The sequence below is a fragment of the Oncorhynchus keta genome, unplaced genomic scaffold (genome assembly GCF_023373465.1).
Source record: "Oncorhynchus keta strain PuntledgeMale-10-30-2019 unplaced genomic scaffold, Oket_V2 Un_scaffold_19483_pilon_pilon, whole genome shotgun sequence".
Classification (NCBI taxonomy): Eukaryota; Metazoa; Chordata; class Actinopteri; order Salmoniformes; family Salmonidae; genus Oncorhynchus; species Oncorhynchus keta.
In genome coordinates this window covers 10,897-22,500 of record NW_026290847.1, presented here as the reverse complement: position 1 = coordinate 22,500, position 11,604 = coordinate 10,897, and the positions used below count along the sequence as shown (strand labels likewise).

Genomic DNA, 11,604 nt, shown 5'->3' with positions numbered 1-11,604 from the left:
CAGCATAGCCGCAGAAGAAGCGTTTGTAGTGTTCCCCATCAGACCAGGCTCAGAACGGAGCAGCAGCTGGAACACAAACATTACACACACTGATTATAAACATTACACACACTGATTATAAACATTACACACACGGAATATAAACATTTCACACACTGAATATAAACATTACACACACTGAATATAAACATTACACACACTGATTATAAACATTACACACAATGATTATAAACATTACACACACTGATTATAAACATTACACACACTGATTATAAACCTTACACTCCATAGTAAAGCCTTCCCAGAAGAGTGGAGGCTGTTATAGGGGGGGGGACCAACTCCATATTAAAGCCTTCCCTGAAGAGTGGAGGCTGTTATAGCAGCAAAGGGGGACCAACTCCATATTAATGACTTCCCAGAAGAGTGGATGCTGTTATAGCAGCAAAGGGGGACCAACTCCATATTAATGACTTCCCAGAAGAGTGGAGGCTGTTATAGCAGCAAAGGGGGACCAACTCCATATTAATGACTTCCCAGAAGAGTGGAGGCTGTTATAGCAGCAAAAGGGGACCAACTCCATATTAATGCCTTCCCTGAAGAGTGGAGGCTGTTATAGCAGCAAAGGGGACCAACTCCATATTAATGCCTTCCCTGAAGAGTGGAGGCTGTTATAGCAGCAAAGGGGGACCAACTCCATATTAATGCCTTCCTGAAGAGTGGAGGCTGTTATAGCAGCAAAGGGGGACCAACTCCATATTAATGCCTTCCCTGAAGAGTGGAGGCTGTTATAGCAGCAAAGGGGGACCAACTCCATATTAAAGCCTTCCCAGAAGAGTGGAGGCTGTTATAGCAGCAAAGGGGGACCAACTCCATATTAAAGCCTTCCCTGAAGAGTGGAGGCTGTTATAGCAGCAAAGGGGGGACCAACTCCATATTAAAGCCTTCCCTGAAGAGTGGAGGCTGTTATAGCAGCAAAGAGGGACCAACTCCATATTAAAGACTTCCCCGAAGAGTGGAGGCTGTTATAGGGGGGACCAACTCCATATTAATGCCTTCCCTGAAGAGTGGAGGCTGTTATAGGGGGGGACCAACTCCATATTAATGCCTTCCCAGAAGAGTGGAGGCTGTTATAGCAGCAAAGGGGGGACCAACTCCAGATTAAAGCCTTCCCAGAAGAGTGGAGGCTGTTATAGCAGCAAAGAGGGACCAACTCCATATTAATGCCTTCCCAGAAGAGTGGAGGCTGTTATAGCAGCAAAGGGGGACCAACTCCATATTAAAGCCCAGGATGTTGTTATGAGATGTTTGATGAGCAGGTGTCCACATCCTGCTGGTGATGTAGTGGATCTGTTTGTACATATGGAACATTTCTGAGATCTTTTATTTCAGTTCATGAAACATTTTACATGTTGCCTTTATATTTTATATAGATATAGATAGATAGAAATCTGTGTATGTTAGAATGGAGGTTTAAAAACGAAAGCTGCATATTAGCAGACACATATGGCTCGAAGTACAATCTTCTCTAAAAACAGTTACACAATATGGGCTCTGCAATAAGAAAACCAGAGTTTGATTTCTAAACCAGAAGAGTTCTCCAAGAGCAGCTGACCAATAGCATAGTGGTCATGTATAATGTATTGGACTATAAGGTATAGAGAATGATAAAGAGCCTGTAGGATTCTAGAAGGGAAAAAAATCCTACTAACCTTCTAAAAGTTGACAGTGCCAAAATCTTGTGTGAGACATGTTTCATGATGTTTTATCAGGTTTCATGCATATACATTAGAAACAAAGCACATCACCACAAATGGTGTTTGACCATTTATTGAGTACAGAGACAAATAGCAAAGGAAGTACCTACAAACCAATGTACAGCGCATTCAGAAAGTATTCAGACCCCTTCCTTTCTCAACATTTTGTTTATGTTACACCCTTATTCTAAAATGGATTGAATTCATTGTTTTCCTCATCAATCTATATACACTACCCCATAATGACATCACAATACCCCATAATGACATCACAATACCCCATAATGACATCACAATACCCCATAATAACAAAGTGAAAACAGGTTTGTATAAACATTTGCAAATTTATACAAAATAAAAACAGAAGAACCTTATTTACATAAGTATTCAGACCCTTTGCTATGAGACACAAAATTCAGCTCAGTTGCATCCTGATTCCATTGATCATCCTTGAGAAGTTTCCACAACTTGATTGGAGTCCATCTGTGGTAAATTCAATTGATTGGACGTGATTTGGAAAGGCACCTGTCTATATAAGGTCTCACAGTTGACAGTGCATGTCAGAGCAAAAACCAAGCCATGAGGTCAAAGGAATTGTGCGTAGAGCTCTGAGACAGGATTGTGTCGAGGCACAGATCTGGGGAAGGGTACCAAAACATTTCTGCAGCATTGAAGGTCCCCAAGAACACAGTGGCCTCCGTCATTCTGAAATGGAAGAAGTTTGGAACCACCAAGACTCTTCCTAGAGCTGGCCGCTCGGCCAAACTGAGCAATCAGGGGAGAAGAGCCTTAGTCAGGTTGGTGAACAAGAACCCGTTGGTCACTCTGACAGAGCTCCAGAGGTCCTCTGTGGAGATGGGAGAAGCTTCCAGAAGGACAACCATCTCTGCAGCACTCCACCAATCAGACCTTTATGGTAGAGTGGCCAGATGGAAGCCACTCCTCAGTAAAGGGCACATAACAACCCACTTGCAATTTGTCAAAAGGCACCGAAAGGACTCAAGACCATGAGAAAGAATATTCCCTGTTCTGGTGAAACCAAGATTGAACTCTTTGGCCTGAAAGCCAAGCATCACGTCTGGAGGAAACCTGGCACCATCCCTACGGTGAAGCATGGTGGTGGCAGCATCATGCTGTGGGGATGTTTTTCAGAGGCAGGGACTGGGAGACTAGTCAGGATCAAGGGAAAGATAAACGGAGCAAAGTACAGAGAGATTCTTGATGAAAATCTGCTCCAGAGTTCTCAGGACCTCAGACTGGGGCGAAGGTTCACCTTGAGGTGAAGGTTCAGCTTGAGAGGATCTGCAGAGAAGAATGGGAGAAACCAAGAAGACTTGAGTCTGTAATCACTGCTAAAGGTGCTTCAACAAAATACTGAGTAAAGGGTCTGAATACTTATGTACATTTATTTTTTCAATTTTTATCTTCAAAATATTTGCATATTTGGCATTTCTACAGACAGGGATAATGTGGCATTTCTACAGACAGGGATAATGTGGCATTTCTACAGACAGGGATAATGTGGCATTTCTACAGACAGGGATAATGTGGCATTCCTAGACAGGGATACTGTGGCATTCCTATAGACAGGGATAATGTGGCATTCCTAGACAGGGATAATGTGGAATTCCTAGACAGGGATACTGTGGCATTTCCTGTTAGTCAGTATGAATGATATTAGTGGGTCCTGCCTTGATGACTGTATCAGATTTACACAACTTGTCCTGTAGACTTTTGTAGTCTTCAATTATTACTGGGAATAAACTGATAGCTAAAACGCTCCTTGTCAAGGAATGACATACTAGCTAGTGATGAAGCTATCTGCTCCTGCTAGCTAGCAACAGATTGACTAGCTTCCTAGCTACATTACTAAGGTTGCTGGGAGTCATTTTATAGCATTGATGGATTCACATTTCTATAACTAAATAGTTAGGTTACAAATCTATTAAAAATACTTTACCTGATAGCAGTTTGTCAGATGGAGATCTCTCTCGAGTTGTCACCAACTGTCGACTACCTTATAGGTACGGATAATGTGATTGGCAGAAAACCAGTTTTGATTGGTTTACAGTTTGCTTTTTTCTGGAGGTCTTGGCTGATTTCTTTACATTTTCCCATGATGTCAAGCCAAGAAGCAGAGTTTGAAGGTATAGGCCTTGAAATACATCCACAGGTACACCTCCAATTGAGTCAAAATTATGTTATTAGCCTATCAGAAGCTTCTAAAGCCATGACATCATTGTCTGGAATTTTCCAAGCTGTTTAAAGGCACAGTCAACTTAGTGTGTAAACTTCTGACCCACTGGAATTGTGACACAGTGAATTATAAGTGAAATAATCGGTCTGCAAAGAATTGTTGGAAAAATGACTTGTCATGCACAAAGTAGATGTCCTAACTGACTTGCCAAAACTATAGTTTGTTAACAAGACATTTGTGGAGTGGTTGAAAAACGAGTTTTAATGACTCCAACCTAAACTTCCGACTTCAAATGTACACACACTACTGTTCAAAAGTTTGTGGTCACTTAGAAATGTCTTTGATTTTGAAAGAAAAGCAAAACAATTTGTCCATTAAAATAATATCAAATCGATCAGAAATACAGTGTACTCATTGTTAATGTTGTAAATGACTATTGTAGCTGGAAACGGCAGATTTTTAATGGAATATCTACATAGGTGTACCATTATCAGCAACCATCACTCCTGTGTTCCAATGGCACGTTGTGTTAGCTAATCCAAGTTTACCATTTTAAAAGGCTAATTGATCATTAGAAACCATTTTGCAATTATGTTAGAACAGCTGAAAGATAGGTGGTGGGCCGTAGCAAGCTAATAGAATATGACAGAAAACACACCTGGATGTGACATAGCGCTGCATAGCGTAGTTCCCGGGAGGTGCTGCCGGCGGCAGCCAGGAGGGGGCCCCGTGCTCTCTCAAGTGCCGACATACACACGGCAGGCAGCGTGGAACACAGGGACAGGAAGAGGCGGAGCGTGGCGGCCATGACGGGGGGCGTGGTGCGAGAGAAGGGCGGGTCTAACAGAGATAGTATGTCGAACAGCTCGTCTTCGCTGCGAGGCCGATACCGCTGGAGCACCGCTAGCACCTCAGACTGGCCCCACACATCACATAGCTTCAGTCTGGAGCACAGAGAGATAGATACAGAGACACAGAGAGAGAGAGGGAGATACAGCGAGAGAGAGATACAGAGTGAGAGAGAGAGAGATACAGAGAGAGAGAGATAGAGAGATAGAGAGAGATACACAGAGAAAGAGAGAGAGAGAGAGAGAGAGAGAGAGAGAGAGAGAGAGAGAGAAAGAAGAGAGAGAGAGAGAGAGAGAGAGAGAGAGAGAGAGAGAGAGAGAGAGAGAGAGAGATAGAGACAGAGAGATACAGAGAGATACAGAGAGATACAGAGAGAGAGATACAGAGAGAGAGATACAGAGAGAGAAAGAGAGAGAGATAGAGATACAGAGAGAGAGAAAGAGAGAGAGAAAGAGATACAGAGAGAGAGAAAGAGAGAGAGATAGAGATACAGAGAGAGAAGAAAGAGAGATAGAGAGAGAGAGAGATACAGAGAGAGAGATACAGAGAGAGAGAGAGAGAGATACAGAGATAGAGAGAGAGATACGGAGAGAGAGAGAGAGAGAGAGAGAGAGAGAGAGAGAGAGAGAGAGAGATACAGAGAGAGACAGAGAGAGAGAGATACAGAGAGAGAGAGAGAGAGAGAGAGATACAGAGGAGAGAGGGAGAGAGAGAGAAACAAGAAAAAGGTGAAGAACCAGTGAAGAACAAACACCATTGTAAATACAACCCATATTTATTTTCATATCTTTTGGAACTTTTGTGAGTAATGTTTACTGTTCATTTTATATTCTTTATTTCACTTTTTTTTATCATGCATTTCACTTGCTTTGTGAATGTAAACATATGTTTCCCATATAAAGCCATCACGGCTCCATTACTCCAGACCACCACCAGGGGGAGTTAGAGGAACCCAGTGTCACGGCTCTATTACTCCAGACCACCACCAGGGGGAGTTAGAGGAACCCAGTGTCACGGCTCCATTACTCCAGACCACCACCAGGGGGAGTTAGAGGAACCCAGTGTCACGACTCCATTACTCCAGACCACCACCAGGGGGAGTTAGAGGAACCCAGTGTCACGACTCCATTACTCCAGACCACCACCAGGGGGAGTTAGAGGAACCCAGTGTCACGGCTCCATTAGTCCAGACCACCACCAGGGGGAGTTAGAGCCGTGGACCACCCATACGTAGAATGTATGCACACATGACTGTAAGTCGCTTTGGATAAAAAGCGTCAGCTAAATGGCATATATTATATATTATATATTATTATATTATTATTATTATATTACCCAGTGTCAAGGCTCCATACCACCACCAGGGGGAGTTAGAGGTACCCAGTGTCATGGCTCCATTACTCCATACCACCACCAGGGGGAGTTAGAGGAACCGAGCGTCACGGCTCCAGACCACCACCAGGGGGAGTTAGAGGTACCCAGCATCACGGCTCCAGACCACCACCAGGGGGAGTTAGAGGAACCCAGTGTCACGGCTCCATTAGTCCAGACCACCACCAGGGGGAGTTAGAGGAACCCAGTGTCACGGCTCCATTACTCCAGACCACCACCAGGGGGAGTTAGAGGAACCCAGTGTCACGACTCCATTACTCCAGACCACCACCAGGGGGAGTTAGAGGAACCCAGTGTCACGGCTCCATTACTCCAGACCACCACCAGGGGGAGTTAGAGGAACCCAGTGTCACGGCTCCATTACTCCAGACCACCACCAGGGGGAGTTAGAGGAACCCAGTGTCACGACTCCATTACTCCAGACCACCACCAGGGGGAGTTAGAGGAACCCAGTGTCACGGCTCCATTAGTCCAGACCACCACCAGGGGGAGTTAGAGCCGTGGACCACCCATACGTAGAATGTATGCACACATGACTGTAAGTCGCTTTGGATAAAAAGCGTCAGCTAAATGGCATATATTATATATTATTATATTATTATTATTATATTACCCAGTGTCAAGGCTCCATACCACCACCAGGGGGAGTTAGAGGTACCCAGTGTCATGGCTCCATTACTCCATACCACCACCAGGGGGAGTTAGAGGAACCGAGCGTCACGGCTCCAGACCACCACCAGGGGGAGTTAGAGGTACCCAGCATCACGGCTCCAGACCACCACCAGGGGGAGTTAGAGGAACCCAGTGTCACGGCTCCATTAGTCCAGACCACCACCAGGGGGAGTTAGAGGAACCCAGTGTCACGGCTCCATTACTCCAGACGACCACCAGGGGGAGTTAGAGGAACCCAGTGTCACGGCTCCATTACTCCAGACCACCACCAGGGGGAGTTAGAGGAACCCAGTGTCACGGCTCCATTACTCCAGACCACCACCAGGGGGAGTTAGAGGAACCCAGTGTCACGGCTCCATTACTCCAGACCACCACCAGGGGGAGTTAGAGGAACCCAGTGTCACGGCTCCATTACTCCAGACCACCACCAGGGGGAGTTAGAGGAACCCAGTGTCACGACTCCATTACTCCAGACCACCACCAGGGGCAGTTAGAGGAACCCAGTGTCACGGCTCCATTACTTCAGACCACCACCAGGGGGAGTTAGAGGAACCCAGTGTCACGGCTCCATTACTTCAGACCACCACCAGGGGGAGTTAGAGGAACCCAGTGTCACGGCTCCATTACTCCAGACCACCACCAGGGGGAGTTAGAGGAACCCAGTGTCACGGCTCCATTACTCCAGACCACCACCAGGGGGAGTTAGAGGAACCCAGTGTCACGGCTCCATTACTCCAGACCACCACCAGGGGGAGTTAGAGACATGTCTGGCACTGCAGGATTTGAGTCCCTGGCGGCGTAGTGTGTTACTGATGGTAGGCTTTGTTACTTTGGTCCCAGCTCTCTGCAGGTCATTCACTAGGTCCCTCCGTGTGGTTCTGGGATTTTTGCTCACCGTTCTTGTGATCATTTTGACCCCACGGGGTGAGATCTTGCGTGGAGCCCCAGATCGAGGGAGATTATCAGTGGTCTTGTATGTCTTCCATTTCCTAATAATTGCTCCCACAGTTTTCTTCAGATTTCTTCAAACCAAGCTGCTTACCTATTGCAGATTCAGTCTTCCCAGTCTGGTGCAGGTCTACAATTTTGTTTCTGGTGTCCTTTGACAGCTCTTTGGTCTTGGCCATAGTGGAGTTTGGAGTGTGACTGTTTGAGGTTGTGGACAGGTGTCTTTTATACTGATAACAAGTTCAAACAGGTGCCATTAATACAGGTAACGAGTGGAGGACAGAGGAGCCTCTTAAAGAAGAAGTTACAGGTCTGTGAGAGCCAGAAATCTTGCTTGTTTGTAGGTGACCAAATACTTATTTTCCACCATCATTTGCAAATAAATTCATTAAAAATCCTACAATGTGATTTTCTGGATACTTTTTTCTCATTTTGTCATAGTTGACGTGTACCTATGATGAAAATTACAGGCCTCTCTCATCTTTTTAAGTGGGAGAACTTGCACAATTGGTGGCTGACTAAATAGTTTTTTGCCCCACTGTATGTTTCCCATGCCAATAAAGCCCTGAAACACACAGAGAGAGAAAGAAAGAGACGCACACACAGAGAGAGAAAGAGACGCACACAGAGAGAAAGAAAGAGACGCACACACAGAGAGAGAAAGAGACGCACACAGAGAGAAAGAAAGAGACGCACACACAGAGAGAGTGAGAGACACGCACAGAGAGAAAGAAAGAGACGCACACACAGAGAGAGAAAGAGACGCACACAGAGAGAAAGAAAGAGACGCACACACAGAGAGAGAAAGAGACGCACACAGAGAGAAAGAAAGAGACGCACACACAGAGAGAGAGAAAGACACGCACAGAGACACCCACACACTGAGTACGAGTCATTTTAAGAGTGAGACTACACACACACACACACAACCCCCCACACCTACCTGTTGAGGAGGTGGTGAGCAATGGGTTTGTTGATAGCCACGCCCCCTTCTTCCTGTAGAATCTCCTCCAGTGCCCGGAGACAGTTCACCATGACGACCGGGTCTGGGTCCCTTAGCAACCCATACAACTCATTCACTACAGCTACATCTGGAACACAGGAGGGGCACTTACAGTGTGCCTTGGACGTGTCTGTGTAATGTGTGTATCTACCTGTCTCTGTGTTAGGTTGTAATGTGTATATCTACCTGTCTCTGTGTTAGGTTGTAATGTGTATATCTACCTGTCTCTGTGTTAGGTTGTAATGTGTATATCTACCTGTCTCTGTGTTAGGTTGTAATGTGTATATCTACCTGTCTCTGTGTTAGGTTGTAATGTGTATATCTACCTGTCTCTGTGTTGGGTTGTAATGTGTATATCTACCTGTCTCTGTGTTAGGTTGTAATGTGTATATCTTGGCCCAGCCCAGTACAGCCACTCTACGAACACACGCCGCCTTGTCCTTCAGTCCCACTGTAAGAGGCTGCTGCACATATTGTGATAGACCTGGGAGCCTGCAACACACACACACACATTACACACACACACACACACACATTACACATTACACACACTAGATATTACACACACACACGTTACATATTACACACACGTTACATATTACACACATTACACACACATATTACACACACACGTTACACACACACACACACGTTACACATTACACACACACACATTACACATTACACACACACACATTACACATTACACACACACACGTTACACATTACACACACACGTTACACATTACACACACACATGTTACACATTACACACGTTACATATTACACACACACACGTTACATATTACACACACACACACGTTACACGTTACACACACACACGTTACATACACCTTACACATTACACACACACACCTGAGGTTGCACATGTTCCGTAGGGCCAGGCTGCGAACCATGGGGTTGTGATCCGAGCAGTCTTTCCTCAGGGTGTTTATTACCAGCAGAGACAGCTCAGGGTTCAGACTGGCATAGGCACACAGAAACACATACACCAGTTTCTTCTGGACAATATCTGCCGTTGCACATGCCTTCACCATCTCACTGTACAACCCAGATACATCTTGTCCTTGAGACATCACTCTGGGAAACGTGAAAGGGAGCAGGGGAGAGAAGAGAGAGATAGAGAGGGAGAAAGAGAGAGGTGGGAGAGAGAGAGGTGGGAGAGAAGAAAGAGATAGAGGGAGAAAGAGAGAGGTGGGAGAGAGAGAGAGAGAGAGAGAGTGGGAGATAAGAGAGAGAGGGAGAGAGAGACATGGGAGGGAGAGAGAGAGGGAGAGAGAGAGAAAGAGAGAGGAGGGAGAAAGACAGACATTAGTGTGTGTGTAGTCAGTTGTAATTGTGCATGTGTGTAGCATAGTTAGTGGTAACGTGTGTGTGTGTAGTCGGTGATAGTTGTGTACACCTGATGACTCTGTGGATGGTGTTTCTGTAGCGTAGGTGGTCAGCTTGGACGTTTGGGTTGGACAGAGCCCTCCTCAGCTCCCTCACTGTATGCTCATCGCCCAGGTAAGCCATAGTAGCAGCAGACTGTCTGACACACAGACAGACGCTAGTGAAAGGCTATTGATGTTACAAATATACAGATGGCTGCCAGCCAGCCAGCCAGCCAGAGAGAGAGAGACACAGACAGAGAGACAGACAGAGAGACAGACAGAGAGACAAGACAGACAGACAGACACACAGACAGACAGACACACAGACAGAGAGAGAGAGACAGACAGACACACAGACAGAGAGAGACAGACACACAGACAGAGAGAGAGACAGAGAGAGAGAGAGACAGACAGACACACAGACAGACAGAGAGACAGAGAGAGAGACAGGGGGGTTGTTAGTTCTCTGGTTTCGAAGGCAGAAAGCCACAGGCAACGTTGTTAGCTACAGTAGCTAACTTAGCACGGTGGATATTGTCCAGAATAAACTGGTGTTTCTGTGTTCCTAGCTAACGTTAACGACTCAACATTGTCATCCTTTCAGATATTAACGCCGCTTACGTTATATCGTGTTCGGATAACGTGACCTAAAACCACTTACCGTTTAGTCGTCACTTATGGGTTATTTAATGGGGGAAAAATCGTTGAAATCGCTAGTTTGTTGACATCCGTGTTAAACCTCCACCGGTATTCCGCCAGCAGCACGAATGATAACGTCACGGTCCTATATGGTAATGAGGAAACCTTCAAAATACAGGCCCGCATTTTCAAAACATTGCAACGTGGATAACTAATTTTAAAAAAAGCTATTGAATATTTATCAATGTCCACTTCTATTGTGCCAACAAGAAAAGGCAATAAGCATTTTATGAAAACATTTTTTTTTTAAAATACATTTACATTTAAGTCATTTAGCAGACGCTCTTATCCAGAGCGACTTACAAATTGGTGCATTCACCTTATGACATCCAGTGGAACAGCCACTTTACAATAGTGCATCTAAATCTTTTAAGGGGGGTGAGAAGGATTACTTATCCTATCCTAGGTATTCCTTAAAGAGGTGGGGTTGACAACTGTTACAATACAGCCACAGTGTGTCCCAGCTAGTAGACTACAATACAATGTTGACAACTGGTATTTTGAGAATATTGGGCTGTAGAGAGAACTTTTCTACCGGTCTCAGCTAAAGTGGGGTGTAGAATACACAGTAGGGTCTTTACTTACCAAATATGGTTAATTTTGGATGGGAACTGTGTCACAGGACCTGTTGCTGGCTGGGACACACTGTGGCTGTATCTCAATAGTCTACTAGCCGGGACACACTGTGGCTGTATC

At 45.3% G+C, this 11,604-nt stretch overlaps 1 protein-coding gene and 1 long non-coding RNA gene across 2 annotated transcripts in view; both read right to left on the bottom strand.

Moving 5' to 3' along the window:
• The window catches only part of LOC127927930 (AP-4 complex subunit beta-1-like), a 25,965-nt gene extending 15,007 nt beyond the window's left edge, over window positions 1-10,958 (bottom strand). Inside the window, 8 exon segments of the mRNA XM_052514688.1 lie at window positions 1-33; window positions 36-66; window positions 4,610-4,895; window positions 8,756-8,903; window positions 9,177-9,307; window positions 9,692-9,916; window positions 10,239-10,423; window positions 10,871-10,958. The exon segment at window positions 1-33 is cut by the window's left edge and continues 32 nt beyond it. Coding sequence (XP_052370648.1) covers window positions 1-33; window positions 36-66; window positions 4,610-4,895; window positions 8,756-8,903; window positions 9,177-9,307; window positions 9,692-9,916; window positions 10,239-10,351 — 967 coding nt within the window. The 5' untranslated portion in view covers window positions 10,352-10,423; window positions 10,871-10,958.
• LOC127927931 (uncharacterized) lies at window positions 1,812-4,036 on the bottom strand. Its single transcript, XR_008129549.1, has 2 exons — window positions 3,715-4,036; window positions 1,812-3,056 (listed from the first exon to the last, which is right to left on the bottom strand). It is a non-coding gene; the product is annotated as an uncharacterized LOC127927931 (long non-coding RNA).
• Window positions 10,959-11,604: the final 646 nt, after the last annotated feature.